Source organism: Sebastes fasciatus, chromosome 18 (assembly GCF_043250625.1).
Source record: "Sebastes fasciatus isolate fSebFas1 chromosome 18, fSebFas1.pri, whole genome shotgun sequence".
NCBI lineage: Eukaryota > Metazoa > Chordata > Actinopteri > Perciformes > Sebastidae > Sebastes > Sebastes fasciatus.
In genome coordinates, this window is record NC_133812.1 from 2543068 (window position 1) to 2567976 (window position 24909).

Here is a 24909-nt window from a genome sequence, read left to right on the forward strand (position 1 = left end):
GCCTATACAGTATATTTGCATTGCTATTTATAGCATCTTAAAATGTAGGGAAAAAATACACTCTGTAATGTCAGTGCATTTTATGCTAAACATGTTAAATAAATAAATAAAGATTAGGGGGGAAAAAATGTGCTTTATTTATTTATTTATTTATTAAGGACGGAATCCAAACCATCAAAACCAAGATGTGTATGTGCTTGAGACAGACAGACAGAGAGAGATAGAGAGAGAGAGGATGCTGCTGCTGCTGCTGCTGCTCTGGTAACCCCTCACCTAGATCATCCTTTTGTGCACGCCGCGGCGCGCTAGAGGTCTGATATCTCTGCGCTCTGCCCAGCTGCCACCGCCGGCATTGGTTCTCCAAACACACACACGTAGGCGCGTAACCAACCGACCGACCGACCGACCGACCAGCCCCCTTTACCCCCTCCGGCAGCAGACTGGAGAGCCGGCGAGCGGCGGGACAGCCAGCCAGCGACGAGCCGATGCTGCAGCAGCTCCTCTCCGACAGGACGGGACAGACAGAGGTCTCCACCCAGAACCGGTAAGGACCACAACACTTATTATGTATATATAGAGTGTATATAGGTTTCTGCAGCGCAGTAAAATAAATATTGTTTTCCTTCAGCGGCTGTTCCGGGTGTTGGGGGGGGGGTCTGTTCCTCCTGATCTCAGTCTGCGTCTCCGAGTGAACATCAGTGTTGGAGTTATGGATCATAAACTGTGACTTCTAGTCGCTTATTATCCTAATCATAACCAGCACTAGAAACACAGTTCATGTTCTATTTGTTTGTCAAAGTGCTTCATTTAAAGCTCCATCATCATGTGCGACTTGCATCAAATGTGCATAAGGAATATTAGGCCTATATTATATTATTATCATATTAAAAAGCGCGTCCATAAATATGAGTTTGGTTGCTTCTCGCTACATCAGTGAGGGGGGGAGGGATGACGTTATTGTTTGGTTTAATTTTAGCAACACTGTGTTTACACCAGCTTCCTGTTCATCTCCTCCTCCTGTTGCATGATGGTTAATATGTGTGATCTGACTGTAGTGAGTGTGTTATTAGACTTTAGACGTTCAGATGTGAGTCTCTAAATCTTTGAGTCTAGCAGTCTTCCCTGGTCCGGCTCGGTCCCTCCGGACTAACTCGTGTCTGAACACGTTGTCAGAAAGGAGGTGTGTGCCGGAGAGGCAGCGCTCAGCCAATCAGCGGCGGCTCCCCGCCCACACCCTGGCGCTTGTTTACTACTGAAGCCGCATGCTGATTGGTGCAGAGGTGGGCTTTATGCTGCGTTCGGGGCGCACGGAGAAGAATGGGAGAGTTGAGACTTTCACGTTGAAATTACTGCCAGACTAAAGGTTTTAAAGTGGTAAACAACTTAAGACTGGTTGGCACTGGTACACCAGACATCCTCTGATGTATGAAAACCAGTAATGGTTGTAAATTCCTGTCACAATATACAGCCACATTTTGTACACTATAACACAGTATAAGTAATATTTCAGAGCACAGCTGGGTTAATGTACGGAGTTATTTGACAGTTTATTGCCGTGTTCTGTTATGTTGTTTTTTTACTCATTATTTTAATATTATTCATATTATTAATATTAATAAAAAATACTATAAGTATGTGTAACTAATTAAAAAACAGATACTCATCTTCATATCATAATCATAATAAACATTGTTAGTATTATTAATTCCTTGTACAACCAGCCTAACTAACACTTTCAAAGTGAATTCAAAGAGACATCTTACCTTTTTTTGTTTTATATTTAATTTACAACAATATAAAACGCTTCACATCTGAGAAACAGGAAATATTTAATACAAATTACAATACATTTTATTTGGTGGCACCTTTCAGGAAACCCAAAGAAACACTACAAAGATAACATAAATACTTAAACAGATATTAAAAAATAAGCCAAACACGACAAAAACACTAGCAGAGCAAACATAACAAGAGACATTTGACATATTTGCCACTGATCAAATACACATTTTAGCACTATTATTATTATTATTATTTTTTTTTTTTGCTGTAACGTGAGCTCAAATGTTCTCACTTTGTGCATGTGGTTTGAAATATGGGGTTTGATTATGAAGTAGCTGGTCAGGACCATTCAAACTCTTCAGAAAACTCCTGTCATCGAGTCTGACAGCCCAAAATTGCCATAATATTTGAAACACAGTATCATGGGTGGTGAATGCTGTAAAATCCATTTCATCAGAATTATTCCTACGTGCCCTGAATGCAGCATTGCCCCATTTAACCTCTATGGGTGACAGGCCCCCAGTGAATGCACCCAACAACAGATTACTTGTTATCAGTCACATAATTTATAAGAATAGACAACAAATACAGCAACATTTTGGTCCAGAGACTATCTGAATCCACACATGTCTGTGTTCACTTCAATTTCCTGCAATCATTTTCAAATCCCTCGTGGTGTTTTCGCTCTGCACCGTCAGGCAGAGAGATGCAAGATGGAATGAGTGCATATGTGTTTGCCAACAAGTCGGCGAAGCTGCCTTCTGTTTAGATCACCATATTTATTCATCAGAGAAAGCCTAACATTTCTCATTTGATGCAGCGGTTCACTCCGAGCATATTCCTCCTAGATGGAAATAACCTTTAACCTTCCTCGCTTAATGCTTTTAAGAAGGAAGCTGTTCAGATATTGCAACAAAAGTTACTTTTAGGGAATATGATGTGATACGAAGGTGACTTAAAGGTCCCATGTTATGCTAATTTTCAGGTTCATACTTGTATATTGTGTTTCTACTAGAACATGTTTACATACTTTAATGTTCAAACAACACATTATTTTCCTCATACTGTCTGTCTGAATATACCTGTATTTTCCCTATGTCTGAAACACTCCGTTTTAGTGCATTTCAACGGAATTGCAACGGAATTGCGTTGCTAGGCAACAGTTTGGGTCCATGTTTACTTCCTGTCAGCTGATGTTATTTACATACACTGCAACAGGAAATAAACTGGGTCACATTTAGAATGTTTACATTTTAAAGTTGGAAATGGTCTAAATATTGTATATTTGTGACATCACAAATAGACAGAAATCCTAACAGCTTGTTTCACACGCACAATTTCTGAATACGGGCTGTGTGTATTTCTCCATATATTGAGCGTTTTGAGTATATGGAGCGTTTTGATAGTTTAACAGTATTTATATTGCACTTAAACCTGCTTTATAATATAAAAGACATGAACATTTCACTTTTTACAATATGGGACCTTTAAGAACACAGTTTAAAGGGGCACTCCACTGATTTTACACATGAAGTTCAGCTTACCCGTCACGAAGGTACCTGATGATGTCATCAGGGTTGTTTTTGGCTTGAGCTTGAGACAAACTGGTGGTGTGGAGTTTGAAAAAAGTGGACGTTTAGGAGGCAGGGAGGTTCAAATGAAAGATGCTTTTGAGTTGCATTGTGGGAAATGTAGGATCTAGTGTTATTGAAGCTAGAACATATGTAGTATATAAAGATGGACGGCGCATCTTCACGTCCTCCCGCTGTACTGAAGTGAAGCCAAAATGTCCATCTTAGCCATCTTGAGATTTTAGATGTAATTTGTAGCCAGAGTCTGCGCAGTAGTGATCGGGGCGGCTAGAGCCAATCCCGAGCCGAGCATGGCCGCAACTTGCTAGCATGAGCGTTACGTTAGCACCACGGTAGCAAATAACTAATTAAAACAAAGTGTATCTGAAAAATTAACACTTGAACATACATCAGCGTGATAAGAACTACCTAAAATGACAGAAACCATCTTTGGGAAAAATTGACATGTACTTTGACTTTTTAGTTTGGCCCATTTCCCATCCCTAACATGGAGGAGGTGAGATTTATGGCCTATGCTGCAACCAGCCACCAGGGGGCGATCCAGATGTTTTGGCTTCACTTTTGAGGAGCTGTCATGTCATCCATCTTTATATACAGTGTATGAGCTAGACCAATGCTACAGATAAGAGTCAGGATATTTTGACCTTTGCTGCTTCGATTTTGATCATTCTTTTTTATCTGTCTCTTGTGAGTACCCTTACTCAATAGAAGTGCTATATTAAATTGTTGGAGTACTCCTTTAAAGGTCCCATATTATAAAAAAGTGAGATTTTCTGTGAAAGTATCGAAACGCTCAATCCACAGGGAAATACCCACAGCCCGTATTCAGAAACTCTGCATTTGAAACAAGCTGTCAAGATTTATGTCCATTTGTGATGTCACAAATATACAATATTTAGAGCTTTTACACAGATTGAAACGTAAACATTCTAGATGTGTCCCAGTTTATTCCTGGTTGCAGTGTATGTGAATTACATCAGCTGGCAGGAAGTAAACATGAACCCAATCTGTTGCCTAGCAACACAATTCTGTTGCAATTTCATCGCAATTCCGTTGAAATGCGCTAAAACAGAGCGTTTCAGACAGAGTTTAAATACAGGCATATTCAGGCCGACAGTATGAGGAAAATAAAGTTTTTTTTTTAACATTACAGCATGTAAACATGTTCTAGTAGAAACACAAAATACAAGTATGATCCTGAAAATGAGCACGATATGGGACCTTTAATAAGCAATTTTATGAATATTTCAATGCTGATGTTGAAACGTTTGAAATGTAGCCAGATATTTAGATTTTTGGTTGGAATCTCATGTTGTCCATGGTGTCTTGTCTGCAGGGAAGTGTGACACTGTGCTGAGTCCCCTCATTGTGTGCAGCAGCACCATGGCAGCTATGGGACCTGAGGACAGAGCTGGAGCAGGGCCAGGCGGGACGGCAGTCTGCCCGTCGGGATCACAGGCCCGCACCTCGACGGCGACGCACAACAGCAACGGGCCTCTGGTGAGTAGACGGAGAGGGACGAGACTCCCATTCACGTCAACTGAAATGATGAATGTGTTATTTACCAGGTATTGTGTCACATTATTTTGTTTTGTCAGTCATCCAACCCTCTATCTATACATTCATTTGCATTTTGGGTAAGCACATGTGCATATAGCCATCACCGGTCACCAGGATGCAATGTGTAGGTTTTAACTTTCATTTCGATGATATGAGGACGAACGAGCTCCCATAAATGGATCATTATTACCTCCCCCTATGTTAGAGGTAATGTACTGCCTGGTCAGAGGCTGGCACCCACGTCCTTTTCACACTGTTATACAGGCAAATCGTGCCGACTGCTACGGAGGACGGAACCCTGCCAAAATAAAAAATAAATGAATAAACAAATAACTGAATCAATAAATAAATAAATAAATATGTCATTAAATGTAACAAAAATAATATTAAAATAAATGTGACATTAATTGATACTTCTGTTTTAATTTGCTTGTTTATTTATTTATCTTTCTATGAGTTCCCTTATTTGTTTACTCTTCTGTCTATTTTCCCTTTTATTTATTTTTGCATTTATTTTTAAATGAATGTATTTATTTATTTATTTATTTCTGACCCCTCATTTGCATAATGAGGCAGAAAAGCATAAAGCAATGTAAAGAAAAAATCTGTAAAGAAAAGTATAAAGGAAAGAATACAGAAATAAATAAGTTTGGGGAAATAAATAAGGAGGTGAAATACAAAGGGGGAAAATCGTGCATAAGTAAATAGATAAATGCATAAATAGATAAATAAATACAAAAATTAATGAGTAAATATAAAATAAATGCAAAAAGAAAGAAATAACATTAAAAAATTTATACAAATAAATACCTATATAAATAAAATGGGAAATGAAACAGAAGAGTAAATAAATAAGGGAATTAATACAAATATCAATAAATAAAGAAATGTCAATTTGTCACATTTTATCAGTTATTTAATGGCTACATTTATTTTTAATATTATTTTTGTCACATTTAATGACATATTTATTTATTCATCGAGTCTTTTATTTATTTATTTTTTATTTTGGCAGGTTCCTTCCTCCATAGGCTGTAGGCAGGACGCCACAGATGGACAGGAAATATTCTCTTAACTGCTTTATTCATGGAGACTCAGTCAGGGTATCAAAGACTAATGCAAACTGCTAACTGAAATAGGACCTGAATAGAGCCTGGGTTACTCTGTCAACGTCCATTTCCATTAAATTACTGACTGGGAGTGTAGATTTAGCATAAAAACCATAACTGTTTGAACTAGGAGCTCATTATTTCATGACTTATATCTTAAGGTGTATACACAGAGGTGTGTCCAGGCTGAGAAAGCATCCGTGCAGAGCGGACATCAGAAGAACAAGACATCGGTTTACCTGCCGACGAGGGAGGCCGAACGAGGCTGGAGCAACCTGGCCGCTCCCTTGCAAACCGTGGGACCCATAATGCACCTCGGCAGTGTGTCAGCCACTAGAGAGGCGCCATACAGGTGAGAGATCGTTAACAGTGTACGAGTGTGTGTGTGAGGGGTGGACTTCGTCACACTAGAGCCTGAGGATGTCTCTTTATCCAGTTTCCGCAGCCCAGAGTCCGTGGAGATGGACGAGATCATGGCAGCCATGGTTCTGACCAGTCTGTCCTGCAGCCCCGTGGTCCAGAGCCCTCCACAAACAGATCCTGGACCAGGTCTGTCTCTCTACACCAACACACCAGCCTCACCAGTGTCCTGCTGTTTCCATTTTCTAATAAGGCGTCCTTTATAAAGGGCTTATACGTTGTAACTGATGGCTTTATTAATGGCAAACAAAACATTTACTAAGGCTTTATATATCATTTATAGGCCATAATCAAGAACAAATATTGGGTTGCAAGATCGTGAAAAGTCCCATAGGCGGGTGGTCATCCCTTCTATTTGATAATAATTCAGTCATAAACCACCAGGTGTGCAGTTATAAATGTAAATAAAGTCATTAATAAAGAGTTTTAATGATCAAGTCTGCAGTTGTAAGTGTCAACCAAAAAATATTAAAGGTCCCATATTGTAAAAAGTGAGATTTTCAGGTCTTTTATATTATAAAGCAGGTTTAAGTGTTATATAAATACTGTTAAACTATCAAAGGGCTCAATACACAGAGAAATACACACAGCCCGTATTCAGAAATTGTGCGTTTGAAACAAGCCGTTAGGATTTCTGTCCATTTGTGATGCCACAAATCTACAATATTTAGACCATTACACAGTTTTAAATGTAAACATTCTAAATGTGTCCCAGTTTATTTCCTGTTGCAGTGTGTGTAAATGACATCAGCTGACCGGAAGTAAACATGGACCCAAACTGTTGCCTAGCAACGCAATTCCGTTGCAATTCCATTGAAATGCACTAAAACGGAGTGTTTCAGACAGAGGGTAAATACAGGTATATTCAGACAGACAGTATGAGGAAAATAATGTGTTTTTTGAACATTAAAGCATGTAAACATGTTCTAGTAGAAACACAAAGTACAAGTATGAATCTGAAAATGAGCACGATATGAGAAAATGCTAAATTGTTGTGTAACAGTAGCCAGCGAAGCAACTTGGTAATGGCAAGCACACAGCAATGTGCTACACTTCTGCAACGCCGCCATCGGTCGGAATGGCGTTATGAGCTGTAACCGCCGTATGAGAGCAGTGCAGAGCGGCGACCGCAACCTAGCCAGTGGGGCACGCTAACATGCACTAGCATGCACTAAAAGCACGCACGGGCTGCCCGACTTCATTCTCTGCTCAGATAGACATTACTCCACTATACCTTTACATAGCAAATAGCTGTTTGCTGCTATATTAATGCTCTGGATAGTGAATGCAGCACCTTTTAAATATGTTAGATAAACTAGAATGGCACTCGGAGAGCACAGACCTCCGCGAAGGTGCCCGAGTACGAATGCCCCCCCTCTCCGTTCAGCTTGCGCCATCATCCGCGTGTATTTGTGTTTATGTTGAGATCAGCTGTACATAGCGGAGCATCGTAAAACACTTCATTCAAACTGGACAGAAACAAAATAAAACTCACCTAAACCGTCGGCGTTACTCTTTACAACAATCACCAAGTGTGCTTTGGTCCAACTCAACTGTAATTTCACCGTGTTTCTCTGCTGCATCAACACGTCATCAACGCGTCATCAACGCGTCATCAGCTACACTGCGCATGTGTTATACCCAGAGGTCCTAATACTAAGGCTGATCGGAATTCCTAAAAGAATTCCTGAATCCGGATCATGATCTGGATCGCCACCAAAATGTAATGGATTGCTCATTGTGCCACACCCCACCCCTCCAACAAATTTCATTCAAATCCATCGCAAACTTTTGGAATAATCCTGCTAACAGACAAACAAACAAACCAACAAACAAACAAACCAACAAACAAAAAAAAACAACGCCAGTGAAAACATAACCTCCTTCATAGGCCTTTGGCGTTGGCGGAGGTAATAAAGAAACTACCAGGAGTGATAAAGCAGCTACTAATAGGTCTACTTTCCAGTAAAAATAGATTACTTGCTATTTAAATTATTTTTGGCAACATGAAAATAAAATAACAATAAACAGGGAACAGAGCAAAGAGGCAGTAAATAGAAGCTGAAATGATGGACAGAAAATAGACACACATCACAACCTTGGCACCAGCGGGAGACACCTGCTGTTCTCTGTAGAATGGGCAGAGAGAGAGAAGTCCCAAATGCACAGTGTCTATTTCAGTCATAAAGGAACCCTAGAATATTTGATATCTAAATCATAAGGTATATTTTCACAGTATTACAGTATTAAGAGAAAATAGGTCATCTGGGAGGGTAAAACGGGACAAGAGGTTGTTTTTTATGAATACTAACTTCCCGTTTTTCCAGCAGGCTCATCATCATCAGCTGACATGGAGTGTGGTGGCGGCGAGCTCTCCGACAGCGGCAGCAGCGGCTACTGGAGCTGGGACCACGGCAACGTTAGTCCCGCCCCCTCGCCGTCCGTCACTGAGATGGACAGCAGCCCCGACGAAGGCCTACAAATGGAGCTGGATCAGGGAGAGGAGCTCAATGCCAAAAAGCCAAAGGTACTTTACATAGCTGTATATCTGTCCTTAAACAGTTTTGCTGCTAAAGGATTATTAGCACCATATGGTGGAAAATCGCTGCCTCAGAAGCCTCTAGAATCAGCTAAGGAAGTATACTTTGTGTCTTCCTGTCTCACCTTCTCTCCTGTGCCTTACCTGTGCTGTGTTCTCTCTCTCACAGAGCTCTTTCAGAGGTGTGTATAAGTGTCTGTGGCCCAGTTGTGGCAAGGTGCTCACGTCTTCAGTCGGAATTAAAAGACACATCCGTGTGCTGCATCTCGGGTGAGTTGGATTTACGTGTACAATCAATTTCATGCTTATTAGGGATGGATAGTGCTTAAATGTTTCAATACTAGTGCTGAGACAATACCTAAGTTTAGGCACAGATACCAAAATGATTCCTTCTTTGATAACTTAGAGACTGTACAAAAATTATTTCAATAAGGAGGGGGCTGAACCTTATGTTTGCAAGATTGTTGTATGTTGTTTCTAGAATTTTAAAGGTCCCATATCATGCTCATTTTCAGGTTCTTACTTGTATTTTGTGTTTCTGCTAGAACATGTTTACATGCTGTAATGTTAAAAAAAAAAAAAAATCTTTATTTTCCTCATAGTGTCTGCCTGAATATACCTGTATTTACCCTCTGTCTGAAACACTCCGTTTTAGCGCATTTCAACGGAATTGCATTGCTAAGCAACAGCTTGGGTCAGCTGATGTTATTTACCGACACTGCAACAGGAAATAAACTGGGACACATTTACAATGTTTACGTTTAAAACCGCGTAAGGGGCTAAAATTTTTATATTTGTGACATCACAAATGGGCAGAAATCCTGACGGCTTGTTTCAAATGTACAATTTCTGAATATGGGCTGTGTGTATTTCTCTGTATATTGAGCATTTTGATAGTTTAACAGTATTTATATAGCACTTAAACCTGCTTTATAATATAAAAGACATGAAAATCTAACTATTTACAATATGGGACCTTTAAGAAATTATCGAGGCGTATCTGTTATTAAGAAGTAGGAATATGTTTTCAGATTTGGAGCCACTCCTCCATTGTAGTCTGAGGTTTAGTGGAAAGCAGACGGTTTAGCCCTTTAGAACATTTCGAAGCTGCAAAACAACATTAAAAAAACAAGAGGGGATAAAATTTTCAGGTTGTGGAAGAGCTCTGACTGATGAAACATTTTGAGATGTTATATCTGGGCCACAGTGAGTGCTGCATTCAGTAATGGTCCAAACAAACAACTCACTCTTTTTACCCTGTCTGTCCACTGGTCTGTCCCTCCATCTGCCATACACACCTCCACACACACACACACACACCTCCACACACACACACACACACACACACACACACAGCAGTGGGTCAGATCAGTCCCAGAGAGAAGAGGACTTCTACTACACCAAGATCTCCTGTGAGACCGTGGACGCCAGCAGCTCCGCTCTAGCTCCTTCCCAGCAGGCTCTGGGCCAGGCCTCGTCCTCTCATCTCAGCTGGGCCTCCTGTGGTTCTCCTCCACCTCCTCCTCCCCCTCCTCCTCCTCCTCCTCCTCTTCCTCCTCCTTCTTCGGCCTTGGGGCTCCAGATCCCTCCAGCTCACAGGCCCAGGTCCAACTCCAGCTCCGAACCCGGCCCGAGCAGGCCCAGTCCGCTCAGCCAGTCGGCCCCCAGCAGCTTCTGGCAGATCCACTCGGAGCATCTCTATCAGGTGGGTGCAGCAGTGTTGCTCTCAGTCTCTGGGGGAGTTTTGGCCCCGCTGACTGTGATGGCTGTCAAGTACTGGCAGGAAAAGTGTGTGCACAAGATTGGGGAAATAAATGAGTTCTGAGCCAGTAAGACCTCTTGAATGATCTGGATCATTTGGAAATTACACTACTAAGAGTGTTTTTGACCTTTAAAAAATTGTAAGAAGTTCTTTGGGTAATTTTCCTTTTCTTGCAGAGAGGTAACTAGTTAGCTTAGCTTAGCATAAAGACTGGAAAAAGCTAGCCTGGCTCTGTCCAAAGGGAACAAAAGCCCTCTGGGTGGAGTCCTGTTGTCACCATGAGGTTGCAAGTCAACGTAGACCCCCCGGGAAGTCACGTGCACAGGAAATAGTCCCGCACATAACCCCCGTAAAACCACAACATGTGATTTTTTTTCACTTCAGTTTTTGTGCAGATTAAAGGAACAATATGTAATACATTTACTGTATTAAAGGGACTGTTTGTAATTTCTTACATGTATAAATCATTGCGGGTCGGTGTCCCATGCGCGCTCGCGTGTGGCTACGCTGTTCAGACTCAGACTCCAACACAAACTACAGTGAAGCATCAAAACCTCTTGGTTGTATCTAGTGAAGCCCGTCTGTTAAACAGTGTTGGCCGTGGTCGGAGGACGCGGGGGAGACCGTAGCTTTGGTCTCCAGGACCGGAGTCTCTGCTGTATTCTGCTCCTGTGCTTGCCTTCACTCACACACCGTGCTCGTTCTCACTCTTTCGCTCCACTCTCACGTGCATGCTGCTCACTCCACACTGCAGAAGAGTTAGTGTAGCTCTGAGAATATCTAGTGAATGTACAGTGGACGTTTGTGCAGAAATAACTGCTGCAGCTCCTCCAGACCAACAGAGGTTTCCCGTGTCTTGTGAAGTGACGGGGCTCCGCAGAGAGAAACGTTATCGTCTTCGACCAAAACTCCGGTGTCTCCCCTGTGCCCTTCGGCCACGGTCGGGATGCAGAGGCAGGAAAAGCCAACACTAGGATCAGGAGAGACCTCCGTCTGGTCAGCTAACATTACTGCCAAGCAGCTGAAATATAGAGTGATATTGTGCTTTTAGCTGACGTGTGTCGTCTCACTGTTTTGAGCGATACTCATTCATGTCTATGTAGAGCGAGCCCAAGCACGAGCAACAGGACTTTCGTTGATTTAACGGCCACAGGTGTCGCTGTTAACAAGCAATTTCTGATTCTTACATAGAGTCCCTTTAAATCATAAAACGACCATAATATGTAATCTGAGATTAAAGGAACAGTGTGCAGCACAGAGTTTTTAATGCTTTGTTATCTAACTATAAAGCAAGGAATCTCTGTCCGTGTGTCCTTTGCATATCACGAGAACCGCTCATCCGATCTACTTCACACTTGGCGGGTGTATTGCTCAGGACCCAAGGGAGTGCAGTGTCGAATGTGGTGCAATTTGACCAGATGGTGGTGCTAAAACAATGAACTCTACATTTTGGCCTGTTTTAACCATAAGTCTCAGAAACAAAATAATTTTTTTCTGGATCCTGTGGGTCCAGGCAAATCTATCTAAATAAGCCACACCCAGTTGTGTATAGATCAATTTTCCGCCATTTTGAATGTGTCCGAATCAGATTTGTTTTGCTGCTCCTCCTACAAATTTTGAGGAATTGTCGCCAAATTTGGTACAGAACATCTCTGGACCAAGCCGGAAAAAGTTGCCTTTTTGGATTGTTGATTTTTCCCTACAGTCTTTCTATAGCTGGCCCTCAAAGTTAGCTAAAATGCTTTGGGCAGGGTTTATATTGCAAAAACATTGTCATATCTCCTTTGAGCTATTGGGACCACATTTGGTGGACATGTGTAGATATGATGTCTGAGTGACCACGACGAATTTGGTGCCATTTGGCTGATAGGTGGCATTGTCCTTCGCATATTGCATATCTCGAGAGCCCATCATCCGATCAACCTCACACTTGGTGGGTAGAAGCAGCCATACCGCGGTTTCGACAACGCTGCAAGCAGAACTTCTGGGGGCCCATTTCGGACCAGCACATGCTCTGAACGAACGAGCACTGCACTAGTTGTCTAAATGCCGAAATTTATTCTGAGAAGACACTCAATCCATCTAACATGAGAGATTTTTCGAGGTCAAACTGCATTTTCGCACAAAATAACTTGTTTTAGCATTTTCATCTAAGATCCCTAATTTCAATAAATACTTGTTTACTTCCCAGTATTGGAGCTCCTCTCTGCAAGCAGGCAGTGCATTGTGGGTTGAAATAGTTTGAGAGCGACGAAAGGAGACAGCACGGCTCTTGTTAGCATGAATTATTAAATGCCAGGCGTAGACGTAGCGTGTGAGAATACAGGAATTTATGCTCCAGACATCACAGTTTTGCCCAAATTCAATCATCTTTTCCATGAAATCCGGCTGTAAATGAAAACAGTAACTAATGTATCTAGATTTGTACTAAACATCTCAAAGGACATCATCTTCATTTCTCTGTTGCAGAGGTTTCGTGTTACACGGCTGTTGTGTTGTTTCATAAGTCCCCCTTAGCCGGCACCTCCTTGCAAATCCCCCTCTAACGAGCCAATGAGCTGCAACTTTGTTTATGCATCACAAAGCAGCACATTTCACTGGTGACCTGCATTTACCCTGTACCACTGAGTCTGTAAATGGATGCTTTGTGACAGTGAGAGAGTAAGCTGTCGGCTTGCTCGCTCCCCCCCGCCCCCCAAAGGAGACTAGACTCTCACCAGCCTGTAAAAGGCAGAAAAACACAACATGAATTCTTCCGGTGTAGTTGTACAGCAGTTAGGACCCGACGTACACATTACATATACTCATTCAACCTAAAAACTTTCTGAAAAATGTCCCTAGCAAACTTAAAGGCCCATATCATGCTCATTTTCAGGATCATACTTGTATTTTGTGTTTCTATTAAAACATGTTTACATGCTGTAATGTACAAAAAAAACGTTATTTTCCTCATACTGTTGGCCTGAATATGCCTGTATTTACCCTCTGTCTGAAACGCCCCATTTTAGTGCATTTCGACGGAATTGCAACAGAATTGCGTTGCTAGGCTTGGGTTCATGTTTACTTCCTGTCAGCTGATGACATTCACATACACTAACCAGGAATAAACTGGGACACATCTAGAATGTTTAAATCTGTGTAAAGGGTCTAAATAATGTACATTTGGGACATCACAAATGGACAGAAATCCTGACAGCTTGTTTCAAATGCAGAGTTTCTGAATACAGGCTGTGGGTATTTTCCTGTGGATTGAGCGTTCGATACTTTCACAGTATTTATATAGGACTTAAGCCAGCTTTATAATAAAAAAAACATGAAAATCTCACTTTTTTATAATATGGGACCTTTAAAAAATATTTTTTTTGCATTTTTCATGTGATACAGATGTGAAACTGTGTCAATTTTTGCACCACATTTGTCTTTAATTTCCTCATGGATGCAGAAATCTAGCCCTGCCAAAGCATGAGTTTGGATTGAATTAAGGGTCAGCGCCACTTGTGGAGCAGTGTTTGTGTGTGTGTGTGTGTGTGTGTGTGTGTGTGTGTGTGTGTGTGTGTGTGTGTGTGTGTGTGTGTGTGTGTGTGTCATGGCTGCTGGCAGCTTGTGGTTTGAAATGCTCGACCACAGCGCTGAACTCACACTGGCACATTGTTGTTTTTTTCCTGATCTAGACACACTGACTGTAACTCCAGGGTTAGCACAGTGGATACTCACTCTCACCAAGTTTTATTTTGTGGATATTAGTGCAATTTCAACTCATTCTGTCGATACTGTGGGATGGGTCAGGAGGAATGCAGTAGCATATGCACAGGGAGGAGAAATATAGGCCAGAGGGAATGGGAATAACATTTTGGATGTTACAGCAACTGGGTAGAAAAAGCTATAAATTGATGAGTTATAACTGTTTGGCAAATTACACCTACAAAACAACATCTATGTTTCAAATTTGTCATGGCTGATGGAAGCAGGGAGGACCCAAATGTAGAGTCAGAGACTGGCAGATCAAACAAAAGTTCCCAAAAGGCAGGAAGTTACAGCTGGCAGATCTCAAACAAAACTCCATTTAGCAACGAACACAAACCGACAAAGAACAAAGCAACAGAGGTGGTGTAAATGGTGACTGACTATATGGGGAAAGTGAGAACAGGGCTGCGGTCGAATAGTTATTTTTCTCTTAGGAAGGTTTCTGACGGAGTGAAATGACCTGGAAGTATCTCAGTAGCAGCCATGATGAGAGCTGTTTGAATCCTCTAAATGCTGAGGAAAGAAGCTTAAATGCGTCCTTTATTATCTCCTTTAGCAGAGGATACACTGGACCATCCTTTACCAAAGGAAAGGAGAGAATAACATCCCACAATGCTGGACTGTCGCAGCGGCATCTTTGCACAGCCTGCACCTTGGGTCTGATCTACTATGGTAGACCCTGGTCTGATCTACTATGGTAGACCCTGGTCTGATCTACTATTGTAGATCCTGGTCTGATCTACTATGGTAGACCCTGGTCTGATCTACTATGGTAGATCCTGCCCTCTATGGCCCTTGTGCTTAGGGCCTGTTCTTGTGCTGCCATGATTAATGCTTCTGTGCTGTCTGTCAGTCCAGCGTTTTCCAGCCATTGGTAGGTCTTCCTGATATCAGCCACTTCCTCTATCTGACTGTGGTAAATGCCATGTAAGGGCTTGTCCTTCCATGTTGTCTGCTCCTCTTCCTCTTCACTATCATCAGGTTTCTGCTGTCTGAGGTATTCCCTTAGCAGCTCATCATTTGGGGCCATCTTCTTGATGTACTTGGGGCCATCTTCTTGATGGATTTTCGATGTTTCCTCCTGGGCAGTGGCTCTGACGCTCGCTACTCCTCAGCCTCCCTCTTTCCGCTTAGTATATAGCCTTAGGGTGCTGGACTTGCTTTTTCGCTGTACTGAGCCATGTGACCACTCATCTTAGCCGCTACGATGCCTGACAGGAGCTTCCATGTTGTGCAGAGACAGGTTATTGGCCGCTAGTTGGATGGGATGGTTCCCTTCTGGGGGTCCTTCATGATTAGGATAGTCCTGCCCTGGGTTAACCACTCTGGGTGGTTCCCATCCCTTAGCAGCGGGTTCATCTGTGCTCCTAGGTGTTCATCAGTGCCGTTAGCTTCTTCAGCCAGTATGTGTGGATCATGTAGGGGCCTGGTGGTGTCCAGCTCTTCATCTTTGACCCTCTTTCTTGGATGTCTGTCATTGAGATGGTTACTGGTTCCTGTTCTGGGAGGTTGCTGTGGTCAGTTCTCAGGTCCACTAGCCATTGGGCACCTGCGTTGTGTGATGCTTCTCTTTCCCATATGCCTTTCCAGTATTTTTCCATCTCAGCTCTTGGTGGGTATTACCGGCTGTTATTGCCCTGCCATTGAGAGTATGTATATATATGTATATATATAAACTGGAAAAACAAAATTCGGAAACTTGTGTTTGGTGGATTATTTCTCTGTTGTCACAATGCTAATGGTCATTGTATTTTACATCGTTGGAAAGCCTGTTTATTTACCTTCGCAATGATGTCCAACTTGTAAGGATCATGCATTTGTGGGATGAGCAGCACAGCTGATTATGTGGGTAGCGCCCAAGAAAAATTTGCCAAAATGCTCTAAACAGTGTATTCTCATAAGGCTACCAGGAAGCCTGCAATGACTGCCCTTCACCGTCAGGCCCGTTTGTGCTGGTGTCGACAACACAGACAATGGAACCTGAACATGTGGGGGAATGTCATGTTCAGTGATGAGTCCAGGTTCTGTCTGCCAAAGTTGGACAGCAGGTCAAAGTATGGAGACGACGCGGAGAACGCTATGCTGATTGTTGAACTGATGGAGTAACAGCTTTTGGTGGAGGCTGTGTCATGGTGTGGGGCGGCATCTCCCTCACTGGCAAAACAAGGCTTGTCATCATTGAAGGCCATCTCAATGCAGTGAGATATCGGGATGAGATTCTGCAGCCAGTGGCGATCCCATATCTCCACAATCTGGCACCTAACCTCATCCTCCAAGATGACAACGCTCGCCCCCACAGAGCCAGGGTTATCACAGACTACCTCCACAATGTGGGAGTAGAGAGAATGGAACGGCCTGCCAAGAGTCCACACCTCAACCCAATTCAACATGTGGGATCAGGTTGGGCGTGCTGTACGTGTTAGAGTGACCAACACAACCTCGTTGGCTGACCTGCAACGAATCCTGGTTGAGGAATGGAACGCCATCCCACAGCAACGTGTGACCAGGTTGGTGACCAGCATGAGGAGAAGGTGCCAGGCTGTTGTGGCTGCGTATGGATCTTCCACCGCTACTGAGGCTCCTGACGGTGTATTAAATGAATAAAGTGTAAAATAGCCAATATGTCATGTTTGTTCCTTGTTACTGATAGAGAGTTCAATCATCCAATCCACCAAACAACTCAAAACAAAAGTCAACACTAACAGGAGAATACACTGTTTACCATTGACGGAGCATTTTGGCAAATTTTTCTTGGGCGCTACCCACATAATCAGCTGTGCTGCTCATCCCACAAATGCATGATCCTTACAAGTGGGACATCATTGCAAAGGTAAATAAACGGGCTTTCCAACGATGTAAAATACAATGACCATTAGCATTGTAACAACAGAGAAATAATCCACCAAACACAAGTTTCCGAACTTTGTTTTTCCAGTATATATACATATATATATATATATATATATATATATATATATATGTATATATATATATATGTATATATATGTATATATATATATATATATATATATATATATATATATATACGTAACGTGGTGATGTCACCAAGTAACACATTAGCAAAATACCCACGTAGCGGCTAGTTTGGCACACCCTCAAACAAAACGAGTTAAAACGGAGCTGGAGTGGAGTCCGAAGAGTTTGGTTCGGTTGGCCAATCACAACAGAGAGGGCCAGCTGACCAATCAGAGCAGACTGAGCTTTTTTTGTTTGTTTTAGTCCAGTACCAAAAATGTAACTTACTAACTATGGAACAGGTTGTCAGCCAGTTTGAGGTCCTACAGATATGATGAATGACATGTTGCCTCCTCTCTCCTGCTCCATCCAGGCCTGTAGCCCCGTCCAGGTATCCGTGGCCCCCACAAGCCCCGGCTGCCAGGGTTGGACCCCCTCCACCTCCTTCTCTGGCCACAGTAACACTCCGGTGGGTCCTCTGTCACCTTTATGTCTTTATATGTGTCTGTCATCTTAACATTAGAACCTGCTACGGGACAACCATGCCTGCTACTGACAAACGAAACAGCCACATTTTCTGTCTCTTCCATGACTCATTCTCCACCCTGTTTTTGTACTTAACCTGTGGTCGTGTGTCTCTTCAGGTGGTGAAACCTCGCTGTCGGTCTGTCAGCGTCGGGGAACAGTGGCTCCAACAGAACCGGCTGCAGCCGATGATCGCGTCACCCTCCCGCACTCACTGCTCCTTCAGGTGAGGCTTTGCTCCTGTTCAACTTTTAACACTTTAACCTGCTAGATCAGGGGTCAACATTTGATCATTGTGATGAAGGTAACACAGTTTATAGTCTAAGTATATAGTATATAAGTCTAATGCAGTGAGGGCCAAAGAGACAATGTACTATGGCGTGTTAGGGCCACATTGAGGGAAAAAACATCTGAGATTTACAGAATAAAGTCATAATATTACGAGAATAAAGTCATAACTTTACGAGAAAAAAAGTCGTAATATTACGAGAATAAAGTCGTAACTTAACGAGAAAAAAGGCGTAATATCACGATAATAAAGTCATAACTTTACGAGAAAAAAGGCGTAATATCAAGAGAATAAAGTCATAACTTTACGAGAAAAAACGTCGTAATATTACGAGAATAAAGTCGTAACGTTACAAGAAAAAAAGGTGTAATATTACAAGAATAAAGTCATAACTCTACCAGAAAAAAAGTCGTAATATTGCGAGAATAAAGTCGGAACTTTACGAGAAAATTTTTTGTAATATTATGAGAATAAAGTCATAACTTTACGAGGAAAAAAGGCGTAATATTACGAGAAAGTCGTACCACAGACCTACAACAATGATAAATAAAATTAAAATGTAAACACAAAACAGTTATTCATGTCCATTTTTATAAATCCACAGGGAGCCACTGGAGAGTGGCTAAAGAGACGCATGTGGCTCCGGAGCCGCAGGTTGCTGACCCCTGGTCTAGTAAGATGTAAATAGTCTACAGCCATGCTAGTGTGTGGCTTTGCGTTAGCATGATAACATTAGCTAATTAGCAGTAAACAGAAATACAGCGGAGGCTGATGGGGATGTCTGTATTCATGTTACTCTGTACTCATAATGGATACTGTTTTTACACCCATGTCTCTCTAATGAATATATTTTATTATATATATATATAATTTCAGATGTAGATTGTGCTTAAAGACACTGACGATCGCTATCAGGAATATATTTTGAACACGGAGTGTGAATAAGGCTTTATTTATCAGTGTCCACACAGCTTTCTGCTGTTATAGATTCCAGTATCTGTCCACTATCTTCCACCTCCAGGTTGTCATTTTATCGCCCACTTTGCTGCTGTCTGTAAAAATCACATTTCCATGGGCTTGGCCAGGAAAGATAAAATTGATTCAATCGTCTCCTCATTTGTTATCAGTCTTATTTTCACACAGTCTCATTTTTTTTATAGAGATTGATCACATCGAGTGTGTGCGGCAGGGCCCGTTCCTTTTCCTGCCCTCCCTCGTATCGCTTCTCATCACATGATTTGTGTCTTCGCATCTGCAGGAAGGGTCGCGGGGAGGCCAAAAAGTGCCGCAAGGTGTACGGAGTGGAGCGCAAGGATCAGTGGTGCACCGCCTGCCGCTGGAAAAAAGCCTGCCAGCGCTTCCCCGACTAAAGACTGCTGCGTGACGGAGAGAGAGAGAGAGAGAGAGTGTGAGAGACGGATGGATGAGTGAGAAAAAGAGACTTTTATTCAAAATGAGGATATAAATCAGGGCCTGAGAGCCATCAAGAAAAACAACACTTAAAACTGATTTTTACTTTCAGGCTACATCCACACTAACACGCTTTCATAACTGTTGCTACGTTTACGCCTAGCGTCTACACTACTCCGCCGTTTCCGACCCCCCAAAACAGAGACTTATTAAAATGCTGACGCAGACATGTTCGCTTCCTGATTTGGGACGTGGTCATGCCCTTATCACATGATCAGTGCTTCATTTGTGAATCAGGAGGTGGCTCCAAAAATCCATGCCTATAGGTGCTAGCTTTTAAAATTAAACAAAACTATCATCACAAACAAACACATTATTTATTTGGATTTGTTAATCAAAGCATTCACAATAGGGATAATGGGAATATGATGTCACCGACAGCAAGTCGGACATTTTTGGAGGTTAAATGGTAAGAGTGTCATCCGCTGGCTGGTACTGCAAGTGTCAAAAGATAACACAAAACACTGCACAGTGAATAAGATTGAAAAGCTGAATTGTAGTATATATAGCATACAGTCAGACACAAAGGTCTGGCTAACGCTATGGGTTTAGTTTTGCAAGATACCAGTAGATTAAATATCCCGTATTAGATTGATGATGATTGTGTAGTTGGCGTTTGGCCTGTAGATCTTAATGTCATATGGCTACCCATTTGTAAATTGGACATCAGCCTCCAAAGATTTACATATTTTGAACTGCTGACAGGTGTTCACTAACACCAAAACACATCAGTGACTGTAATGGTTGGCTAGCTGTCAAGGTCCTCCTAATTCATTAAGTATCGATATCATAAACTAACTTCACTTTTGTAATATATGGCCCCTTTGCCTCTGTCAGCTTCTCTTTATATGGACATTTGTCTTTCGCACGTACTTTATACATTTCTGGTGATGAACGATTGACACATGAATAGACCGGTGACAGATAATGACAGTCTACCGAACTCCGTATGCTACCCTCCAAAAATGGCGGCGCCCCTCAGAATGCTCCACGATTCCCATTCACTATGGGGAGGAAATGGAATTAGGACCGAAAGTTCTGTTTACAACCAGGAAAAGTAAGCAGGCTAAGAAACCGTGACGTATTCTCTCTGTCTACTCCGTTTTCAGTGTAATGGACAGCGCCGCACCTACCGGAACCACGCAAAGAGGCACCGGAACATAGGCAGTCAAAAACTGGATCCCATCCCGGCATTAGAAAACCGTATGTGCTCTATAATGACTCCCAATCTATGTTTTCCACCGACTTATACTACATATGTTACTTTCAGTAACATTTCCACCTTGTCATCAGTCCAAGCAAAGAAATCTCTGGTCTTACTTTTCGCCCTTGCTGTTCTTCCGACCGCAGAGTAGACGATCTGCTTCCTGTTTACATGTATACACCGGCACGCGCATGCCCAGTGAAAGTTCATGCGATATGCATTTTCTGGCGCGTTAGTATCATAGACTGTAATATAAAGATGGACGACATGACAGCTCCCCAAAAGTGAAGCCGAAACATCTGGATCGCCCCCTGGTGGCTGGTTGCAGTATAGGTCATAAAGCCCGCCCCCCTCCATGTTAGCGGATGGGACATGGGCCAAACTAAAAGGTCAAAGTACACGTCAAATACATTTTTCCCAAAGATGGTTACTGTCATTTCAGGTAGTTCTTATCACACTAATGTATGTTCAAGTGTTCATTTTTTCTGATAAGTTTGGTTTTAATTAGTTATTTGTGTTGTAAAAACGGGGGGCGAGATGTCATGATTGGCAGCTGTGATTGACAGCTGCTCTGAGTGAAGTAGTCGTGCATCCGGCGGCCCGAGAATTGTACGAGAGGAGAGATATAACTTTAAAGGTCCCATATTGTATATATGTGAGATTTTCATGTCTTTTATATTATAAAGCAGGTTTAAGTGACATATAAATACTGTGAGAGTATCAAAACGCTCAATCCTCAGATAAACACACACAGCCCGTATTCAGAAACTGTGTGTTTGAAACAAGTCGTCAGGATATCTGTACATTTGTGATGTCACAAATATACAATATTTAGACAATTTCACAGTTTTAAACGTAAACATTCTAAATGTGTCTCAGTTTATTTTGTGTTGCAGTGTATTTGAATGTCATCAGCTCACAGGAAGTAAACATGGACCCAAGCTGTTTCCTAGCAACGCAATTCCATTGCCATTCCGTTGAAATGCACTAAAACGGAGCATTTCTGATGTTCCTGTGAATACAGTTATATTCAGACAGACAGTATGAAAAAAATAATGTGTTGTTTGAACGTTACAGCATGTAAACATGTTCTAGTAGAAACCCAAAATACAAGTATGAACCTGAAAATGAGCACGATATGGGACCTTTAACTTTCCATAATCGTCATGAATCTGTTTGATAGAACGTGTCAATATGATCATAAATGTAGTTTTAGAGATATTCTGTTAGTTGTTGTGTCTTTCTAGCCAAACAGCTACCGTGGTGCTAACGTAGCAGCTAGGTGGCTCATGCTAACAAGCTGCGGCCGTGCTCAGCTCGTGATTGGCCCGGTGTGTGGGCCGGACCTCGATACCGTGGCTTCAACTCCACCCCGATCACTACTGCTCAGACAAAATCTCAAGATGGCAGCTACCGTATGGGGATATTTTGGCTTCACTTCTATAGAGGAAGTGGAGATGCATCGTTAATTTATATATACAGTCTATGGTTGGGATGGACGGAGACTATTTCTGAAACGGTGCTAAAATGCTCGTCGAGATCATTTTGAACATGCTAGTGTGGATGTAGCCTCAACCTTAGGGGGGGTTTTCTTAAATAAACGCAAATGGACTTTTCTGTATCTTTGTAACTTGATCCTGAAAAACTGAAGTCTGCGATGGTGCTAACTGTTGACTGACTTTGACCATGTGATGTGCTAAGCCTACAATACTCTCCTACTTTTATCCAAAGGTCATGTTACTGCCCCTGTAGCTCCACTGTATTAGACTGCTACTTGGCTGTTTCCTTTATTCCAACCCTCTCTTCCAGTGGTTACACAGTGGTTATGATGTACATTATATTGTGTGCTTTGAGTTACGTACGAGTATTTTATACCTTTTTTTATCGTCTCGTTCCGCCCGCGTATTGGGCAGATTGTTTTTTTTTTAATTTTCATGTTTTTTGGCACTTTGTCGGAATATAAACTCACAAGAATAAGCTACATTTGGTTCGACTTAAACCAAGTTCCTGTTTCCTTCCTGCCCGTGTGTTGGCATACGACCAGTGTTAATGGTTTTATCCGTGAAGCTATATGGAGTCATGGCGATGGGATTAGCATTAGGGAAATGAGTTTGTAATAGCAATAAAAAAAAAAGAGGAAATATATTGTCAAACACAAATTAAAAGCACTGAGAATTTGAATTTGTTCTTTTTTTTTCTTCCCCTCTGTATGACAGTCCACAAAAGAAATAGCAAACTATTTTATTGTAGTTTTCTCTATACACATTTTGTATGAAGACTCAGAACAATGGTATCATGTTAGAAATGTAGTCTGAAATGTACACCGTATTCACAAATTCCATTTTTTTTTGTTGTGTTGGATTGACAGAGAAACGTACACATGCACGTGCACAGTCCCACTCTGTGCAATCACCCACGCACTCATACATTAATACACCTCGTAACCAAACACTAGTAAACACTTAAACACTATTAAGATGCAAAATAACGGATGTGACCTGCAAGTAGAGGAAAATATCTTGATGGCAAAACAATTTTTTTTTTCACCCAAGCAGAAACACATTATTCTGTATAATAATGACCACAGCTGACATGCACAGTTCATTTACATCTCTCTGCTCTTAAATGGTGCATTAAGACGGTGGTTTTCAGGGCTGGTTTCATCTAGACCTCCTTTCTCATCCTACAGTGCGATACACACCCAGTGGCCCTGCCAATTTCCAGCTTTGTGCACTTCCGTACAATTGGACCACAGTGACATGAACAGAACTGACTGGGGATTAGTTTCTCCTTACTCCTGAGTTCCTCCTTAGCATCACTTTAACTTGCTCCCTCGTTTCTATAATTGCAGGGTAAGTTAGGGACTGTAAACAAATTATTTTGTAATTCTAATTGAGTGGTATTCAACATTGATTAGTTTGTCAAAAAAATGGCAATTTATAATTCTAATGTGCACATCAATGGCTATAGTAAACCATTTTTATATAACTCACATTATGGATTCAATTTAGGGCTGTCAATCCATTAAAATATTGAATCGCAATTAATCTTATGATTGTCCATAGTTAATCAAGATTAATTGCAAATTAATCACATTTTTTATCAGTTCAAAATGTAAGTATTTAATACTCTTATCAACGTGGGAGTGAGTAAATATGCTGCTTTATGCAAATATATGTATGTATTTATTATTGGAAATCAATTAACAACACAAAAGAATGACAAATATTGTCCAGAAACCCTCACAGGTACTGCATTTAGCATAAACAATATGCTCAAATCATAACATGGCAAACTCAAGCCCAACAGGACCCCTTTGAAAATGGCCATGCCAGTTTTTCCTTTCCAAAATTTTGTGTAAATGTATTTAGCCTCCTTCCTGACAATATGACATGGAATTTTTTAGTTTCATATGATGCCAGTATCTTCACTCTAACTTTAAAACTGAGCCCACTACGACCTAAAAATCGCAAGTTGTGTTAATGCGTTAAAGAAATAAGTGGCGTTAAAATGAATTTGCGTTAACACGTTATTGCGTTAACTTTGACAGCCCTAGTTAAAATTAAATATACTGCATTGTCCCACAATTCTATACACTTTGCCTTACTTTAGCTTTTAGTAGTGAAATGAATTGCACTTAATTCAGTTTTGAGATATTGGAGGGAGGGTGCAGTTTTTTCGTCAATAGGATGGTCCAAAGAAAATATCAATAACGCTGCAAATGGCTTTGCTTTTCTGAAAAGTGAAATATAAGGTTCAGCCCCCCTCCCCACCCAAATAATTTTTGTACAGTCCCTTAGATGGCTGGTAAATATGATCAACTATGAGCCGTCATACAGACACTACTGATAATGGGAGAATGAGGAATAATATTTTTCTGGTTTTTAGAAATGTTCTGATCTTTTAGTTTGCCTGTGAATATCGTGTCATTATCAGC

The 24909-nt window shown here is 41.5% G+C and overlaps 1 protein-coding gene and 1 long non-coding RNA gene across 4 annotated transcripts in view; one reads left to right on the forward strand and one right to left on the reverse strand.

Moving 5' to 3' along the window:
* The window catches only part of LOC141756264 (uncharacterized), a 214979-nt gene that overhangs the window by 67830 nt on the left and 122240 nt on the right, over positions 1-24909 (reverse strand). The window lies entirely within an intron of this gene.
* On the forward strand, positions 255-23153 carry znf395b (zinc finger protein 395b). Of its 3 annotated transcripts, none has more exons than XM_074615839.1 (10): positions 255-544; positions 4711-4874; positions 6205-6395; positions 6480-6592; positions 8791-8990; positions 9172-9272; positions 10359-10707; positions 17858-17953; positions 18129-18235; positions 19557-23153. In XM_074615839.1, exons 2-10 carry the CDS (start codon positions 4758-4760, stop codon positions 19666-19668), a joined length of 1386 nt encoding a protein of 461 aa, XP_074471940.1. In that variant the 5' UTR covers positions 255-544; positions 4711-4757; the 3' UTR covers positions 19669-23153. The 3 variants fall into 3 exon arrangements, with proteins under 3 accessions (XP_074471940.1, XP_074471942.1, XP_074471941.1); XM_074615841.1 differs by having other exon boundaries at positions 10362-10707; XM_074615840.1 differs by having other exon boundaries at positions 8794-8990.

Excerpts from the sequence above, each read along its gene's own strand:
- znf395b (XM_074615839.1), top strand. The coding sequence starts at position 4,758 with ATGGCAGCTATGGGACCTGAGGACAGAGCTGGAGCAGGGCCAGGCGGG. Across the intron at positions 6,593-8,790 it reads ACAAACAGATCCTGGACCAG|CAGGCTCATCATCATCAGCT; the intron begins GTCTGTCTCTCT and ends CCGTTTTTCCAG. Across the intron at positions 18,236-19,556 it reads CGCACTCACTGCTCCTTCAG|GAAGGGTCGCGGGGAGGCCA; the intron begins GTGAGGCTTTGC and ends TCGCATCTGCAG.